Source organism: Aythya ferina (genome assembly GCF_964211825.1).
Source record: "Aythya ferina genome assembly, chromosome: 1".
Taxonomy (NCBI): Eukaryota; Metazoa; Chordata; class Aves; order Anseriformes; family Anatidae; genus Aythya; species Aythya ferina.
The window spans coordinates 93712790-93732486 of NC_140296.1; the positions used below are offsets into that span (position 1 = coordinate 93712790).

Genomic DNA, 19697 nt, shown 5'->3' on the forward strand with positions numbered 1-19697 from the left:
GAAAAAGTGAGAAAAAGGAAGAAAGGGGTGGGGGGGAGCACTCTGCTTTCAGTAACCTTTTCCTTGTGTAGGTAAAGGAAAGATGATACAGGAATCTGCTTTTGTCTCAGTTGAAAGTTGTAGTTGCAGCTGCTTTGACAGTGACAGCACTTGCATTTTTAGAACATTCGTATTCAGTTAATAGTTTGGCATCATTCTGATATTGTTATTATTTTAAATTCTCTTACTAGTAAAGCAAGTGAAAAAGAGATGTTATTTTCTGACATCTTTCAATTCTGAAATCTTGGTGAAATACTATGGGACAAAGGTAAAACTCTTTAATAAGGGATTTTTCTGTCAAATTTCAAAGAACAGCCAGATTGTCTATCAACTAACAGAGAGCAGAAAAGTGCAAGTGCTTCTCAAGATAAAATCTCAGAACGTTCTTGACAGAATTTTAGGTAATCTGATAAATCTTTTTCTTTCTTTCTTTCTTTTATAAGTAGTTTAAAAAAAAAAAAAAAAAAAAAAAAAAAAAAAAAAAAGCTGGGTTTGAAAAGTTATTTGCAGAGGAGTAGCAATATGGCTATACAATGTGAGATTGTGTCCTACCCATCATTCTGGCAGTCTGTTCTTAGCAAGAAGTCTAGAAGCATTCATCCATAGGGAAAGCAGAAGCTGACTAGAAATTAGTGAAAACTTTACTTCATGGTAGACAAGAGAAATTTTATTTATATTTTACTTGACAAAACTATTTTTTTATTTTCTTACGGAATGAATGGATGGAAAAGGTTCTTCACCAAGAGTGTGGTAAAGCACTGAAACAGGTTCCCCAGGGAAGCAGCCATGGCACCACTCCTGCCAGATTTCAAAAAGCCTTTGGACAGTGCTCTCAGACACATTGTCTGATTTTTTGGGTGATCCTTTGGGGACCCAGGGGTTGGACTTGATGATCCTTGTGAGTCCCTTCCAATTTCAATATTCCGTGATTCTATGAATGAGTCAAGGATGTATTCCTAGCTGACCACCAGGGAATCCATGTGCCTTAGACTGATTTTAGGTATTTGAGCTATTGTACTAGTATTGTTTGGCTGGGGAAAAAAAAAAAAAAAAAAAAAAAAGCAATTTTGAGAATTTTCACAAATTTTCAAAAAAAAATGCATTTTGAAGATTTTTGTAAGCATATTCATCTGATTTTTGGAACAGTTTGGAACTGGAATATACATTTTTATTCCTCCTGATTTCATGATTTCATATCACCACTAACTAGGAGGTCTCATGTGATGAAATATCCTGGAGTAGGTGAAGAAGCAGTACAGAGTTATAAAAAATATTTTACCATTTCTGTGCTTATGTCACAGTCTTTATAAGATAAATGACTCTATCTGTTGCTTACTATAGGGTTTGCACAAATAAAAAAGAATAAAAGGTTTATCTAAGTGGTTAAGCCATTGATCATGTGTCTGATCAGTCAGGTCATGCAAGGAGTTGAATAGCCTTGAAGCTATTCAACAGCTGAAGCTGCAAATGGAAAGCAGTGCCTTTTGCCTCTTAGTATTTGAAAGCTGTCTCTATTCATGGTCAATGAAGTGGCATTACTATTGAACAAGTACTTGGTACTCTTGGTACTCTGAATCCAGTTTCATAACAGAGACAGTTTAACAAGAAGGGAAGCTTGCACAGCAGCTGATAACTATTGCATTTGTTTATGAATAAAATAAACAGAATATTTCCATGTCATAGAGAAATTATAGTTATGACTTGCTAAAAATTATTACTCAATTTCTGTTTATACGTTCTGACATGTTTGTGAACAGAAAAATAAAATGTTATATATTTCTAAAGAAAAATTAAATAAAAGACTCAAAAATATTTAGAAAAGTCCATCCATTAGCTCCCCTATGATAGATTTCGTGTGTAAATCAATGCCTGGGAACCAGAATCTGAGGAACCAGAGTAGCCATAGCTGACTATGAATCCCCCTCAGGAAGGTGATAGTAAAAGGTGAATGAGGAGCTGGTTAAAAAAAAAAAAAAAAAAAAAAAAAAGAGAGAGATTGAGAGTGAGAGAGAGAATATTTTCATGTTGACCCTGTAACTAGCTGCTTCATTGATTATATTCAATGTCTGTTGCATTCAAAATGTGAAACTGCGTTTGACAGCATGATTTCTTTCTTCCTTTGCCAGTAGTTGAAATATTACCATTGTCATTTTGGCAAGTGAGTGTTCATTTTGCCAAACACCCTTGTTTGGCAAAAGTGTTCATTCTGTATGTGCAAGAGGGGGTGTGAATTCCTATTCACTTGAAAGACAATGTAAAGGAAAAAATTAACCAAGTCTCTTGAACTCCTTGCAAAATTTGTGCTGCGGGAAGGTATTATACAGGAAAATGACCTGCAGCCCCCATGCAACATGCTTTGCTCATGAGATAGATGGGTATAATTTACTCCTGCGTGAAACACTGGTATTTATGATGTCTTTCCTTGGCAAAGGGTAAACACCATCTCCAGATAAATAGAGGGTTTTTTTTATATATATATATATTTTAATGAGAGTATTGAAAAGAGAATTGTTCAGGACAGCTGAAGGTCAAGTGAAAGACATAAACAGGGTTGCTTTATTTTCTTTTCCAGGTAATCAGAATAACTCTCCTTATGTGACTGCATGAAAAACATTTTTTCCTGTCTCAGTCACACATGCATGCAAGCAGAAACACACACACACACCTTGACCCCAGTTATATAGGAGTACCCTTGTCATATTGCTGGACACTGTGAATACTGGGAACAGCGGTGTAAAATTTGGCTTTAAAACTCATTTGCACCTGTTTTCTGGTTCACAGCTGGATGAGCATATTGGTTCCTCTAAATAAGCCCAAATAACTATAACCCTGCTTCAAATTAAGGCCTATTTCCTCTGGCCTTAAGCATTTGGGTACTGAAGCCAAATTGTCAGCTGCTGCTTTTGTCTGGGAGCTTTAATAATTGTTCAGTGTAATAGTCTCAAAATCCTCAGTGGAAAGACCTATCCTTTAAAGTAGACAAAACACTGCAAAGACATATTAGTAATAAATGTAAAATGCACAAAAATTTCCCAAGTCAGGTCCTAATTTTAGAGTTAATCGTAACAAATGAGATTTTTCATTTCTGATTTTCTGCTGTTAAGAACTGCTGCTTATTTATGGGCACATGTAACTCACAGAAGTATACTGAATATCTTTACTTTATAAATATTGTGTTTCTCTAAACTATCTTAGTTTTTCAATACCAGCAATTCTCTTCTTCCATAACACGTATTTTAAAAAATGTTGTTAAACACACAAGTAGTCTATCAGCTTTTCTTACACTGTGTGGCTTTTAAGATGGTTCCTTCTCTTCTAAAAATTGTCTCCTTTTGCTGACCAGTTGAAGAGATCTGCTTTTCCCTGTAAAAAATTTTGGCATGCTGAGCAACCAAAGTAGAAAACAGACCTAGTATTGGAAAACAAAAGATAGATTAGATTAAGAATCAAGTTTGTTGTTTTTCAGCAACAAGTAGAGCTAATAATCCATAGACAGTCAGACCATTCCCAGACAGTCTCAGTGACAAGGCCTAATGTTAGAATTTTGATTGGAGAAACCAGATTGATGTCCATTAAAACAAATGTATTCAGAGCTTTTTATCAGTTCTATATTCTCCCCAGTTGAACCTCCTTTCCTATCTTTCCTGAGGTAGCAGCATTTGTTGACATCCTAAATAGCCACCTGAAATCAGGTTGACATGAATTCCTGATTCTATGAACATACTCCCATGTATGTTCATACATCCATGAACATACTTCCACATGTATGTGACTACTTTTATATATATATACAATGTCATAACACCCTTGTTAGCATTAATATGCAGAATACAAATGTATATTTATTTATATTCTTTATGTTAATTTATTTATATAGCAAATGCCTACATTAATAGAGAGTTGTACCTTGCTGATTTTAGTATCTTTGACGTTTGTCCCCATCATCAGAGTATCAGATGCTACTGAGCTACTTGCAGCTATCCAGACAATAAAAATAGAATTCATCTGAAAGGTTAGGAAAGACTAGTTCTACCAGAACTCTTTCTTATACATCAGCAGATAGTATTTCATGGTTTTTTAGCTCATAACTGTGCTGTTATAGACCTAAGTCACTGTGCTTAAAAGTATACTTACTTGCATGAATGAACAGTGAATGAAAACTATTAATGTCCCAGAATGCACTACTCACCAATACTCATTTTTGTTAGCCAGAGTTTCTTAGTGTGTTTCTGCTTCATCTAAACCTGTCAATACCTCAATTAGCGCTTGCTTCCCTTCCTCTGTGATGTCCCTCTGTGAGGGACATTTCCACATGTCACTTTACAGCCTCCGAAATCTAAAAAACCCATGGGAATAGTAGGGTCATAAAATACAGCCTGATCAGAGTTCATGTTTTCCAGTGATTTTCTGTTTTAAAAAATAAAACAAAACAACGACAACAACAAAAAATCAACACCACCACCAGAACTGTAAACTGTTTGGTTGTTTTTAATGAAAAAAAACAATAACAAAAACAAAAGACACAAGTGTATCTTTTTTTTTTTTTTTTAATTAAAAAGCATATATAGAAAGTTTAAAGAATAACAAGTTCTAAGAAAATGAGTGCCCTACCATGTGATTTTGCAGTCTGTGCTTTAACTGATTTGTGTTCAGTAAGTCTCAAAAAATTAGAGCACTGTACTTTACAATTATGATAGTATTAAACCTCTAATATAACATTAAAACTTGATGCTGTCTTGATGGCAGATTAAATTCAATTTAAGATCAAAGCATAGGACAAGATATGTAAAATTATATACTGCTGGTTTTAACTATTTTAACAGTCCTGTTCATTGCAAACTGACTTATATACAGGGAGAAGAAAGATGGCAATTGATCTGGAATAGAAAGTGACCCAAAAGAAATTTATACTTAATGTATACGTGTTTCTAATACAAATTTTTAAGCATACATACTTTTCAACAATAGTGATAATAAGAATAACACCATCCATTAATTTCTTGTGAAAGAAGATGGTCTAAATTTTCATAAATCACAATTATTATTAACATATGTTAATGTATTTATATTTTAATAGATCTTTGATCACTTATTTTTCTTGACAATTAGACAAGCTCTGAGAATACTGATTTTCCAGTGTCTCATGTGGGTTACCATAATTTGTCATAAATTTCCACAGGCTTTTACTATAACTGACTGCAGGGAACAAAGCTGTCAGCTTATCATTTCCCATTTTCTTTCTCTTGGTTATTAGGAAGTGCAGTTAGACAAAATGGGAATTGAAGCTGCATGACAATGCAAAAGAAAGTCATTCATTTCAGTACCATGTCAAAGTCAAAGGAAAGAGCAAGAAATATAAGAAGCTGCTGGTCTCATGTGTATTATCTGAAGACAGCAGTTTGCACTATACAAACATAAAGCTAATGCAAGAAAAGACCTCAGGAAGAGGGAAAAATTACCTCTGCGATTTGAGAGAAAAGACCTTTTTTATTTTATTAATGTGTCTTTTGGTTAAAATTCATAGTTGTCATGCAAAATAAATCAACTTCTTTTCTTATAATGTGACCTGAAACTGCTTCTGAGTGAATAAGATATGAACCCTAAATGTTCACAGCCTTTTCCATGACATATTCAATCAGATCATGAGGTGCTGGTGAAGCTGCCAAGTTCTCAAGACATCATTGTCATTCTTATTAAAGCTTAGCACCAAACAAGGCCTGGTCTAGCTTGGAAACACATCTGAATAGCTCGGAAACACATGTTTGAATAATATTTATAATCAAAGTAACTATACCATTGGAATACCTAGCTGAAATCATATCTTAGAGTGAACAGATTCCTTATTCATTATAAGTCTTTAGATATTTTTTTCAAAGATTACCTTGCAGAGATGTTCTAATGAATAGAATAGAATAATGAAGTTTTTACATATTGCTGAGTTTCATGTTTTGATACAGGATATGTAATGCAAACTTAGGTTGCTGGGACATGGGCTGATCATGCCTGTGTTTACTTTCCTTCTATTATTATGTGATATCATCATTCTCATGGATGTCACTCTGCTAAATATAAAGATGCAATTTCTGCTGTGCACAGTACCTTTTTCCATGACGGTACTGTGTTTCCATGACGGTGCTGTGCACAGTACCTTTTTCCATGACGGTACTGGGTACATACCGTTCTTTCAGAAAATTGTTATGCTAATAAAACTGCTAATGAAGCTCTTGCTTATTCTCCAGAAATCTGCTTATGTAACAATTATTACTGGAAAGTCAGTAGCCCTACTTTTAGGGCAGGTTGAGAGTCATATGATTCGTTTTGCTTTATTAACAAAAATATCAGGAATACATTCATCTGCATTTATTTTGTATATGCTGTAGATTACTGAAACTAACACTGAATAGATAATTTAGCATGTCACATTAATTCATCAAGTTTTTGTTTCTCTCCTCAAAATTCTCAGGTTTATGCATTTGAAATAGTTTCCCCTAGTCTGAAACCTCAGCAGTAATTAATTTCAAAGGATTTTCTTTTTCAATTTGGAGTTTATACCATATTGATTAGTTAGTGACTAGGTGACTTATCTAATGTTTCTATTTGAGAGTTGCATAGCTCACACCAACACAAAAAAAAAATCATTACCAATTCAAAGCAATATAATAAAATATGCATTCAGAATTCACTTTCATGAAATATTTAAATATTTGAGATTGAATTTTTAAAATATTTATCCTAAAAGAATATGTCTATGAGAAGGTTCACAATAAAGAGCACAACTGGATCACAAACATGAAGTTCATTTTCAAATTTACTGAATATTTATAGAAAATAATTTTAATTATTCACTGCTCATTTTCATTATTCTACTAAGGAAAACAGGAGTTAAAAACAGAAGGAAATAATTATACAACCATTATTTTTGTGAAAATAATTTCTATTCATAAAAACAGGATGCTTACTTTTGTGTTAACATACTTTTTTCACCTTTTGAGGCATGCAGTATTCTTTGATTTCTAGTCTTACATATCTCTTGAGGATGAGGGTTAAGAGCAATATTCTCACCTTCTACAGAGGTCATAGTTTTGCCAAGTCCCATTGAGGAGTCCCATCGATTTAAAATTCACTGCTAGGCTCATTGCACCATTTGAATTCTGGAGAAATGCTGCTTAAGTAAGCAAGAATGTCACAACAGAAAGGGAAAGCTGAAGTTAAGAGAAGAATTTCAGTAACTAATTTCATCAGAATTTCATCTGTCATGGAGAGAAAAATATTCTCAATGTGGTCAACCAACATGAGAGGATATGCTAAATTTGGCTTAAATGTTAAATTAGAATTAAAATTATTATTATTTTTTTCAACATAATTCAACTTTAGTGCAGCTTTCTCTTACCCATGTCCCTATTCTCATTTTTGATGTTATTTTTACGTAGGGTTGTTAAAGCACATCACAGGGCCATGATCCTTTGTTCTAGAAGTTGTACAAGAAAACCAGAAGTGGTTCATCACCATGCTCATTAGAGTATTTCTGTGCATTTCTCTGCAACTGAGCAAGGCATTACAGGTTCTTGAAGGATCAGTGTAAAGAAAAGGCTTTTGAGGGCACAGTTTGTCTGGTTAGATAAACACCACTGTGAAAATCTTTCCATTGAGGAAGTCTATGATGACTACCAAAGTGCTTGCAGGATGAATCCCACTGTGATGGCAGATATTTCACTTTGTGGAGCTGTGGGCACAGCTGCTGCCTGGATGGGTGCAGGCAGACTCCAAACTGGCCTGTTCATGCATGTTCCAGTAAAGAAATCAAGTTACTTGGTATTTACAGTCAGGGAAGAGATCTTAAGACCACAAGTGGAGACATGGTGACATGCCAGGAGCTGCACCATTGACAGCAGCCAGCATATGTCTGTTATCAAGCACACTCAAATTCTCACTGCATTCAGTTATGTACATGTCACTAAGTCATGAGATTTGTTTATCTGCCACATCTTTTCTATTCTCTTTCTCAAGAGCAATTTTAATCTTCATTAATGTTTGGATATAAGCAGCACTCCAACTTTTAAAACAGCTCAACACACATTGTACAGTGTCATATGGCATCTCCCATTGATTTTGTTGTTGACTGTATTGTATTCCTCTCCTCACTACCACCAACTTGCTAGAAAAATTGCCATTTGGAGTCTATAGATAGTTTAGTTTAGTTTAGTTTAGTTTAGTTTAGTTTAGTTTAGTTTAGTTCTTAAATGTATTGAGAACTTCAGTCAGTCTTAGAGTCATTTAGGGTTCCGCCATGATATTTAGTGTTTAATTACAAATTAAAAGTCTTATCAAGATAATTAAATGTTTTCATTTTTATTTTTGGCATTCAGTTTCTGATGGACATTAAGCAGTAGCAGAGAATAGAAAGTCAAATGAAGTAATTTTTACTGAATATCAGGAAAGGTCCAAATTAGATTTTTTTTTTTAATTGAACATTTTTTAAGAACAAAAAATTTCATCTTGACCTGTTCCATGATCATTAAGAGTAATTTATACTGCTGATTTATGCAATTCAATTTTTAATGATGAAGTTGTTAATAGTATAAAGTAATGAGGTTATTGCCTACAGGACTGGTATGAAGAAGGGTAAGATAATGAATTGACCTGGAAAAAGGAGTAAACAAATCAGCTTTCCAAATGGAAACCCAACATTAAACAGAGAAATCTACTAGATTAATGCCACTGGCATTTAAATTGAAATCACCATAATCTATAAACTATAGCTTCTATTTGGTCCAATAGACCGGCTTTAACATTGTCCAGCTTCAGAGAATGATGGGGAGAACCCCAGAGGAAATAGACTTGGATTAGTTTGTCCTGCAGGAAAACTTACTCCAAAATCCTGGAATATGACACTATGCATTCCTTACATATGCCCAGTAATGTTACCTTCAAAAAGATCTGCACACATTATGGCATCTGAATCACCTTGATATACTTCCAAATGCATCTGCTTAGATGCATAGAATCATAGAATCACAGAATCATTAAGGTTGGAAAAGACCTCCAAGATCATCTGGCCCAGCCATCCCCTTACCACCAATGTCACCCACTAAACCATGTCTCTAACCATGTTCAACCTTTACTTAAACATCCCCAGGGACGGTGACTCCACCATGTCCCTGGGCAACCCATTCCAACACTTAACTAAGGCATCCTAGGACAATATCACATTTATATATAAAATACATACTCAGTTTGCTTTTTAAATTTTTTTTAGATTTTTTTTTCCAGAAAAGAAGGAGCATATTCAACTCAGTTATTTGCATCAATAATCTGATTAAAGATAGTTTGAGGACGAAGATATACATTGCCTAAAATATCTTTGGGAACATGGCTTTGTTACCAGAAATCTTTTGACAACAAGGAAGATAAAAAGAGCTTATAGTTTAGGATCATTGGAGATAAATGTGAAAAGTAAAAAATCAGCTTTGGAGGAAGGGGAAATATTTAGCTGTGAGGCATTGCCATGACAATAAAGAATCAGTGTGGAAGATTATGTGAGAGGAAGGAAAGGATAAGTATGGATAAAGCAGTATCAGAAGAATAAAGTTATCTTTTTTTACATGTTTTTATGCTGTTCTTATTAAGAAAGTTTGTTGGGAAAAAAAAAAAAAGCTTCATAAGACAGCCTCTGTTTTTAAAAAAGGAAGTGAGATGGTCACGGTGTTTGCAGTACTGTGGGACATCACAGGACTTCACATAGACACTTGTTCAGGAGAGCTGAATGTGGAACAGCAGACTCTGAGACAGATTCATCAAGGTCCATGGGATTTAAATTCAGATCCAATCTTCTCATTTTCTGTGGGGGCATAGTGCCTGAGAAGCAGGAAGAAGTGAGCCCTGCCAAGGACAAGGCTCACCTGCTCCAAATGTTGAGCCCTCTTGCCCAGATGCATGGACACGCTCAGTTACCTTGTGGGGAGGCACATGCCACCCCTCAGCTCCAGGGTGGGCTAAACACATGCTCCCTCCATCACAGGAGATCAACAGGATATTTGGAATAGGAGATAAGTAGGAGATACTGATGGGAAAGAAGATTACAGTTGTAAAGAAAATAATTAGGGCATTTGAGGCATTGGAAGGATTTCATTAGAGAAGTAAAATGAGACTGGATAAAGAAAATGTTGCTGGAGGGGTCAGGGAGCATGTGAGGAGGCTGCAGTAGGAAGAAGACAGAAAGAGGTGAAGGGGAGTGGAGTGCATTTCATTGAGGGGAAATGAGGAAGATGTGCAGAAATGCTTCAGATGAAGAAGGAAGGGATGTGTGGGAGTCTTGGAAAATTATGGAAGAAAGAAAGGGTGTGACACAAACTAATGATGGCAACGTGAACTCTTTAATAACCTGCCACTCATCTGAATTGGTTCTCTGACTGCATGAAGGGATATATTGGTCTATTTTAAGTGCTGTGGAAAAGGGCAGATATGTTCGAGTGCACATACTTGTGCATATGGGGCCCACAAGCCTACAACTCCGTAGGCCTCGTAGTTTCTTTGTTCAGACACAAAACTTTGATGGACTGAAAAAGTGACCTTTTGAAAATAACCTCCTTGTGGGTATCAGTGCCTGGAAAGACTCCAGGTAAACCTGAAGATTTTTCCGTTCTCTAGAAGATGATATCAGTCATTTCAATTTTGATTATTCATCATATCTTTGAGTGCTTCTCTTTGACAAAACTGATTGCAATCTAATAACAAAATAGTCAAACAAGACATACATTGTCACTAAAGGACTTTAAGACCTTAAAGAGACTTATGTCTCACACAAGACCTTTCTAAGGATTCTTCCTGTAATTAGATCCCATTCGTAATTCTCACCCACGCTCCATGGCCTTGATAATTTTTGAATCAATTTATTATGGTTCAGGAGTCCTTTGTACAGAAAGGGCTGCATCCTGACATATTGTCATATCCAAGCATCAATAGTTCTGACATGTGAAAAGGTCATGCCATCAAACATTAGCATTTCAAAACAGCAATTATAGTAATTCATTTCAATACAAATTAAAATTTTTATTTTATTTTATTTTATTTTATTTTATTTTATTTTATTTTATTTTATTTTATTTTATTTTATTTTATTTTATTTTCTGTCTGGTAGTAATAGATGTAATCTATACAGGAGAAAGAATTAGGAAGGCCTCAAACCAGGTTCACTGCCAATGTCATCTTAAAATTGAGACCCAGGGAAGTTAGGATGGAATGAGTAAATCGTACTGATAAGAAGGGGCAAGTGTTCATGCATAAAAATGAGAATAGGACTACTGCAGGAGTCAGCACTGGAGTATAAGAGCTTAGTGAAGGGATTATTTATTGTCACTTTATGTAAGTTGAAAGGAGTGGACTGCTACTTTCAGGAGAGAACAGTTCTGTGTGGTACCCAGGGCTTTCCAATTTCTCCCAAGCAGGTAAGTTGTCATAACTATAAGACAGACTTACAGACTTATTTCTTGTACTCACAAATGCCCAGACGCTATTCATCAGTGGACAAATCATATGGTAAGAAAAAGACTGACTAGTGAGGACATAAAAGTGACCATCCTGTTTCAGAAAAAGAATTATCCTTCCAAATTGTAAAAAACACTTAGATTTTATGTCAATTCTTATGAGAAAGTATTTTTTCAACTTTAAGAAGTTTAAGAATCCTGAATAGTTAACGAAGTTGGTGATTGTATCCCAACTGTTCTGCAAATTCTGAAAATAACTTGCAAATATATTAAACGCAAATCAAGACAGGTTTGTTTTCAATATATGTTTATTTAATTATTTAATTATACCTGAAGTTGAGTACAGTTTAACTATGTCTTCAGCACATACATGTACATGTAGTGTAAGGTGCAGAGCTGCTCTTTTCATTTTGCACATCTTCTGGCTTAATGGAGCTCTCATTTTGATAGGCCATTACTGTCATGTACAAGGATAGAGCGTATATCTGTCAGCAAATAAAACAGGTAAATGTACTTTCAGTTAGCTTTGTGCATATTTGTGATAAATGTATAGTAAAATGTTCACCAGAAGGTATAAGAAATTTCTATCAGTTCTTTATTGGTCCAATTTCTGCGTGTTTGTTACTTACAGTACTTTTATGTGCTGTGCATATTGTAGTTATGGTACAAATTGTCCTATGGGCAGAAAAATAAATGGAACCAAGTTTCATTTGGATGTGCATCTTCTGTCTCTATAGACACACTGTCCAGTCTTTGCTCTTCTCTGGTAAGTTCCCTTTGAGGCTCATCTTCTCTTTTAAGATTTTCTTACATAAAATTGAAAGTAAAATCCTTTCATGCATTTTTGGCCATCTGTTCAAATATGGACAAACTGAATGAGAGACAGACTGGACGGTCAACCTTTCTGGTCAGAGTAGTCACATCACTGAAGGACCGTCTTTGTTGCTCTGTCTGTTTTTAGTTCCAGCTATGATAACTTCCTATCCAAACACCACACTGGCAACACAAGGTCAAAAGAAGGAGATGAGCTGCACAGCACATGGAGAGAAACCCATCATAGTCCGCTGGGAGAAAGAGGACCGAATCATTAACCCTGAAATGTCCCGTTATCTTGTTTCCACCAAGGAAGTTGGAGATGAAGTAATCTCTACTCTGCAGGTAAGAAAATAAAGTGACCCGTGACTCATTTACATGTGTGAGACTGTTGCTTGGTTTGATTTTGATTTTGATAGGGATGCACAGCTACTTCTTTCTAGAAGGCCAAAACCCCACCACTTGCTCTATCTGTGGAACAGACTTGGAGAGCTAGGCTGACTACTGTTGCTACCAAGAGGAAGTACAGGAAACGTTGGCGTCCCATCTCCCAGAAAAATCAGTCACCATCTCCATCACCTTATGCTACAGAGGCAACAAGACAGCAAGGCTGATTCACAGCCCCTCCATCTTTTCTGTCTCAGGAGCAACATGGTTCATGCCTTGTCCTGTCCTTCCTGGGGCAACATGGCTCAATTTTCAGTACACTGCTGATAAGCGTTGAGTGAATATCTGACCATTAGATGTGATGTGTGTCAGGTTTAACTTCACCAAAGTCATTAAGCTATTCTGATATAAAAATAGAGTCTTTTAAAAATATTTTTTCTCCCTTTTACTCTGTGGGGCTAGTGAGCCATACATGGACAATTTTACAAAGTAAGGTTAGTCATCAGATTCAAAATGAAATAGAAGGAAAAAAGCACATGTAGATAAGTAGTATATCTACTGCTGCCAGTAGTATTTGGCATTTATGTACAGTAGCAGAAGTCACCAAGCCATGTAGCAACAGGGTGTAATCATCATCTTCACTTCTGCTTCTCTGACAGGCAGCAGTGCCATCTTGACTGATAAATGTGGGGTTCCACTAACTTCTAAGTAGCATATGGGTTAGATTGAGAGGCTACATGAGTAGCACTGTTGTTTTGGGGACTTAAGACCATCCCAAGGTCATGGAAGCAAAGGAAACTCATGGTGTTCTGGTGTCACCTATAATGGATAGGGTTATGATATTAGTCTCAGTATACAACTTTGTCCACTCAAGTTTGAACTTTTCCAGCACAAGCAAGTTTCCAGTCCATTCCTTTATATTTTTACACATACTTTAGGAAATATAAAATATTTTTAAATACATATTTTAATTCAAAAATATCCATTTTCCATTTTTCAGTCACATTCCTAAAAACATTTTTACTGAGCTTAGGGAAATAACTCTCCAGCTCTCTGCTGATTCTACCTATATTCTGTTGTAACTCTTAAGGTATGTCTCTTTCTTCACTAGCCAAAAATTATGTTGGATGACATCCAGCGAAAGTTTGGTTTTGCTTTCATTGAGGGAACTTCGTCATTGATTTCTATGAGGAAGGATGTGTGAATTTGTGTATATTAGTACATTTGTGTTTTGAATAATATTCAAGAACATAATAGACATTTAGACTTTTTTGCCCTCATTCATCTTATTGGCTTTAAAAAGGTAGTGCCTGGATGCACAACAATGTTTATTTTTTTTAAGGCTGGAGACCTGCTTGGAGAATTCCCTTCTGAAGCTGTTGTATACAGTAGTGGCATTCTACATCCATATGTTACATACAAAACCTTTGACTTTTGAGAGATAAAATACCCTCAAACTAGAAAACGTTGGGATTAAGGTTGTCTCTGAAGCCTTTAATTGAGTGCTTTTGTGTGTGTGCATGATGATGTGATCCTTAGTTGTATACTCAGCTTTTATTTTTTCTGCAGGACCCCTGCCTCAGTCAGGCATGACTTGGATTTTCTCTGGAGTTGAATTAGGGTTAAGTAATGAAAGACACTGTGTGATGCAAGGCTGATCATTGAAACCAAACTTTTCACAGGTGGCCAATAATTTTGTGTTCTTTGTTTTCTAGGTACTTGCCTTGAGCCCTTGGGGTCTGATTTGCAGAAGTACTAAGCCCTCATAGCTGCAGCTTAACACAAAGGAAGCTGTTATGAACACATGAAATGCTATTTATTGCTAAGGACTCCGAGGGGGGAAAAGAAGGCCCTAGATGTATCAAATTGGGCTCTGAAAACTTTCGTTCTTCTATCTTAAATCTCAGCCACATGTGCAACTTAACACAGATTGACAAGTTACCACATCTCAGATGGTAACTCTCCAGTATCCTTGTAGTGCATGGGAAATAAATCCATTTATCTTAATCAATGGTGAATAAGAGTTGCACTCATATTACCTTGGCTTCACCAAGGAGTAAAGAGCACATGGAGTTACCATGGATGAGCTACTATGTGGCAACTTGTCAAACACCCACAAACATTATCATATGTCTGTTTCCTTAATTCCTCATACAAAATGGTGGTAATACTCTCCATGATGTCAGGGTTTATGAAAATAACTTCACTCGTGTTTCTGCAATGGGAATTGCATAGGTGAATGTCACAGAAAATGCTGTGCGAGAATGAATACGCCTGTCTTCAGGGCACAGTTTGAACTGTGTGCAGTAAATAAAGTGTGAAGAGCACACTGAACAATGATAAGAAAATGTCATTTGGAATATGTGCTCATTTATAAAATCCTCTCCCTCTCATGCTTTGAATGAAGCAGTGGTCCTGTAGAAAAATATCATTATGATCATGTATGTAAAGAAAATACGTAATTGTCTACATTATAAAATAACAAATTGAAAGGAAAGACCACCCAAATTTTATTATGAGACATCACGCAGAATACTGCATGGTTCACCAGCAGTATTTGAACCTTTATTTCCTCCACACAGACTTCAGTGACTTGAGTTATTTTCAGAATTATCCGGAAAATTTTGGAGGCAGCAGAAGGCACCATTTTGTATGGCAAATTTTAGCCAACTATTAAATACTTGGCAAACTTGTGAGTGACTGGGAACAAGGCTCCTGATGAGAAGCTACAGGAATAGGTGGTTCTCCAACTCCTGACTACACATGTAGAGCTGATAGCCTACTTCTTCAACCCAGGTGTTCCTAGTTTTGATAAGTTACAGTATTTTGGATGCTTTACTATGCATATGTATGTATGTGTATAACATGTAATATCTGTTTACTGCTGTCAAGTAAAACAGTTTGTACAATTTTTCTTGCACCATACAGAAAAGCTGTTGGTTTATTTTCTCTGCGTGCTGTTCAATCAATCACTTCTTTTCAAACCACCTGTAGATTTTGCCAACTGTACGTGAAGATTCTGGCTTCTTTTCCTGCCATGCCATCAATTCTTATGGGGAGGATCGTGGAATAATTCAGCTCACTGTGCAAGGTAGGAAGAGGACAACATAAGGAAAAAAACACAGCTATTGTAGTACAGTAAGTGTATGCCATGCTCAGAAATCTGTTGGGGGAGGGAGGCTCTGGTTCCTAATTAAATGTATTCCTCATTGTCAAAGAAATGAGGAGCTGCATTAAGATGCTCAGTCTCTCATTTTCCAGCATTACAAATTAAATCGAAACAAAGGATAAGCTCCAGAGTCTTTCTAGATCTGTACAAATTAATAAGGAGAGGTGTTTTTTTTGTTGTTGTTGTTGGTTGTTTTTTTTTTTTTTTTTTTTCTTAAATACACTAGCTGACAATCTACTGAAGATACTTAAAACTAATATCTTCAGTAGGAACAGTGGATATAAGGGGTTTACTTTGGGGAGAAGGGAGAGAGGGTTACATTTGTTTTTAAAGAATAAATGTGCTTAAAACACAAATAAAGCAAAAACAATCCGATTTTATTTCTTTAAAAAAAATGTTAAACCCAATGGCGTCTACAAACAAAATATTTCAAGTTTAATCAGTCAAAACAAATTGTAATCAGGTTGTAAAATGAAAGCTCTAGGAATCTACGTTGCCTACGGCTGGGGTTCCCCTCCTACAGGCACTCAGCAGCAAATTCTGGAATGGTTGAGGTGACAGTGTTGGAGATGCAGAGCTGAAGCATGACTTGGCCACTGGCCACTCATTTTTCTGTGATGCTTGTTCCTGTGCCTGTATGCCTTTGAGCATGCACACAGCAAATTTCCAGGATTTTCAGATTTCTTTCTCCCCATTCTTTAGTTCACATACCTGCAGATTTCACTGGATGAATCACAGAATCATAGAACACCCCAAGTTGGAAGGGACTCACAAGGGTCATCAAGTCCAACTCCTAAAGCAGCCTGTCAAGAAATTCAGGTGGAGTTTGGGAAAAAGTTCACAGCAACACCAGAGCTCAATTAAACTGACTTTACAATTTAAAAAGACATGAGTTTGGAAATAAATGCAAAATACAATACAAATACATACAATACAAAAATACAATACAAAAAAATATTTACTTTCTTAATTCTGTGGAGGTAGAAGGAGGCTTTAGTGTAGTTAAGACTTCTAAACATACTTTGATTCTTACTCCCTTTCCTCACCAAATTTAGCACTTCCAAGTTTAGCATTCGTATTTCTACCATCACCTTCAATGTAAAAACTGTAGAAGTATAATTGAAATGTCATGTTCAAGGCAAACATCTTTCCCAGAATTAATAGTCCAATCTGGAGTGCTTTTAAGGAAAGTGTAACTGTACGTAGCATATTAGATGGTTAAACAGAAGTTAGAATTCAATGTTATATCTGTGACTCTTAGCTGAAAAGTGACTTTTGCTTCCTCTGTTGAGTATTCTTCTGTGGGTGATTAACTGGCTCAAGGTACTAATGAGTGACTGGAGAAAATGACATGAAAGCTTACCACCAGTAAGCCGTGTGAGTGCCACACTCATTAGTGTTATCTTATTATGGGTATGGGCTTTCTTCTGACTAAAACTAAGCATTCGTGTTTACTCAGAGCCCCCTGACCCTCCTGAGATAGAAATCCGAGAGGTGAGAGCACGCAGTATTGCCCTCAGATGGACCATGGGATTTGATGGAAACAGCCCTATCACTGGCTATGATATTGAATGCAAGAATAAGTCAGGTAAGAAGTAATCTTCCCTTGAAGAAATCCCTGTCACTTAACTTTCTTCAAGGCATTCATCATTGAATTTGTATTGTAAAAGATAATTAATAAACTGAAAGTTCCTGATGGAAAATTTTACCAAGATTTATTTAATCTTTCACAGTATGATTTATCTTCATTTGTTGTCTTTTTCTGAGGTAAGGACATTATGTTTAACAATTGCTGCATTTTCCATTTACCTGAGAAAGCTACATAAAAGTAAGGGGGAAAAATTCTGTGTAAGTAGTAGTTGGTAATGGTGTTTTTTCTAGATGATTTTTGGTCCCTGATACAGTCCCCAATCTTTTTTCCATTTGGATTTTTTTTTTTTCATTTCATTTTCTGTTTTTCCCTATAGAAAAATACCTGCCTTTACAATTAGCTTCTCTTGTAGTGCTGATTTTCAGTTTTCTATCTATATGTATATGAGTACATGGCACCTTACCTGGAAATTTAGCAGTGAAATTGTGTAGTTATTATAATTTATGGGTGAAGAAAGCTGTGTGGTAGTTTTGAAAACTCACCATGATGAGTTTTCAATAATGTACTGGAAATACTTTGAGGGATAAACCTCTATTACTATCAGGACAATGAATGAATGGTGCAGCATAGTCCTCTGCACTGAACAGCTAGGACTACTTTTCTTTCTTTGAGAAAACAAAGGGAAAATGTTCCTGCCACAAAGGCAAGGGTGGCTTACAGATATGCCTCAGTGGCTACAAAGTCACTAGGAGGACGGTGAAACTTTTGTTCTGCCACCTATGCTGTTCCTTGCTCAGACAGCCAAGAAAGCTCTCCAGAACAATGTTCTTGGAGATGGCTTCTGCCTGGCTGTGACAACAGCTGTGTCTTAAACTCACTGTAAATGCTGGAAAATATTTCTCGCTTAGTTGCATGGTGTTTCTTTTTCCCAATCTTCCTTCACAACCAAGATGTCCAGGTATTTTTCTTTTACTGTTTCTCCCTTCATCAGAAGGTTTAATTCTGGTATAATTAGTTGACTCCAGCAGGTGGTTTGCATACATATAGTGATATACTAAAACTAAAAGCAGATTTCAAAGCTGAGTCTAATGCTAAATTTTCCATCTATTTTACTTACCCTGGGGACTCAAAAATGGGTCTGCAGTGGGATGCATAATGTAGACTTCTGAAGGAAAACTGCAAAACCTCTCAGTTTCAGAGACTCAGTTCAGATGACCACTTATCAACCATGTCAACCCTCACCATGCCATCAGACAAAAAAAGACACATTGTGTACCCTCTAATAGCGTGAAGCTGTATATTGCATATGTATGTATGTATGTTTGCTTTTTTTTTTTTTTTTTTTTTTTTTTGGGGTCTACTTACAGTGCAAGAGCAGTATGAATAGTGGAATAGTGGGAGCTCAGAATTTCAGGCCATTTCAATATTTAGATACACTGCCTGTCTGTACAGAAATGTACCTGTGGCACTCAGATCTGGTCCTTCATAGAAACTACTGATGTGTAGCAATCAGACCTTTCTATCTGAAGTGTACAAAATGTTTTGAAGATAGAAACAGGTAGGTGGGTGCTTCTCTTTCTGCCTCTCTTCTCATCCTTTTTTTTTTTTTTTAACTTTTTAATTTCAGCTTCAGGGAAAGCTGAAGAGCAGAATGACCAGTTCTGTTTAGGTCCTAATCTGAAAACAGATGATTTTTTTTTTTTTTTTCTGCTTTCTTGTGCTAAGGTAAACCCCTGCTTCTTCAGGATGCAGATGCTTTTGCAGAACTGAGGCTTTTTTCCCCCAAACCTGCCAGGGATGCAGGGTGTGGGGACTGTTAGTGTTAGGTCAGAGGTTGGACTCGATGATCTTGAGGTCTCTTCCAACCTAGAAATTCTGTGATTCTGTGATTCTGTGTTGAGCAGGCAGTCTCAGCTGGCTGCGGTGTTGGACCGTGTCACTAGATGGCACCGCAGGCAAAGACAGATAGCTCCTCACCCGGGCGTGGGAAGAGGTAGTCATTTCACTGAAATTAGAACTGAAGCGCAAATAGGCCTAATTGTCTTCTGTAGAGCAATCCCAAAGCTTCAGCCTTTATTTTAGGAATGAGTGAGAAGCTATTGGTTTTCATAAAATCATAAATGTTTCATAAATCATTGTGTCAGTGTGCATTTTATATAACACCAAGAAGTGCCTGGGTGTCACATTTCATGAGTGGAATAAAAATCACATTAAA

At 36.2% G+C, this 19697-nt stretch overlaps 1 protein-coding gene across 2 annotated transcripts in view; it reads left to right on the top strand.

Annotated features, from left to right (window-relative positions):
* Positions 1–19697, top strand: part of DSCAM (DS cell adhesion molecule) — a 477876-nt gene that overhangs the window by 351956 nt on the left and 106223 nt on the right. For both annotated transcript variants that reach the window (XM_084536387.1, XM_084536388.1), the window contains 3 exons: positions 12484–12680; positions 15717–15813; positions 17351–17479. In XM_084536387.1, the coding sequence (XP_084392513.1) occupies positions 12484–12680; positions 15717–15813; positions 17351–17479 (423 nt within the window). The remainder of the gene's footprint in view (positions 1–12483; positions 12681–15716; positions 15814–17350; positions 17480–19697) is intronic.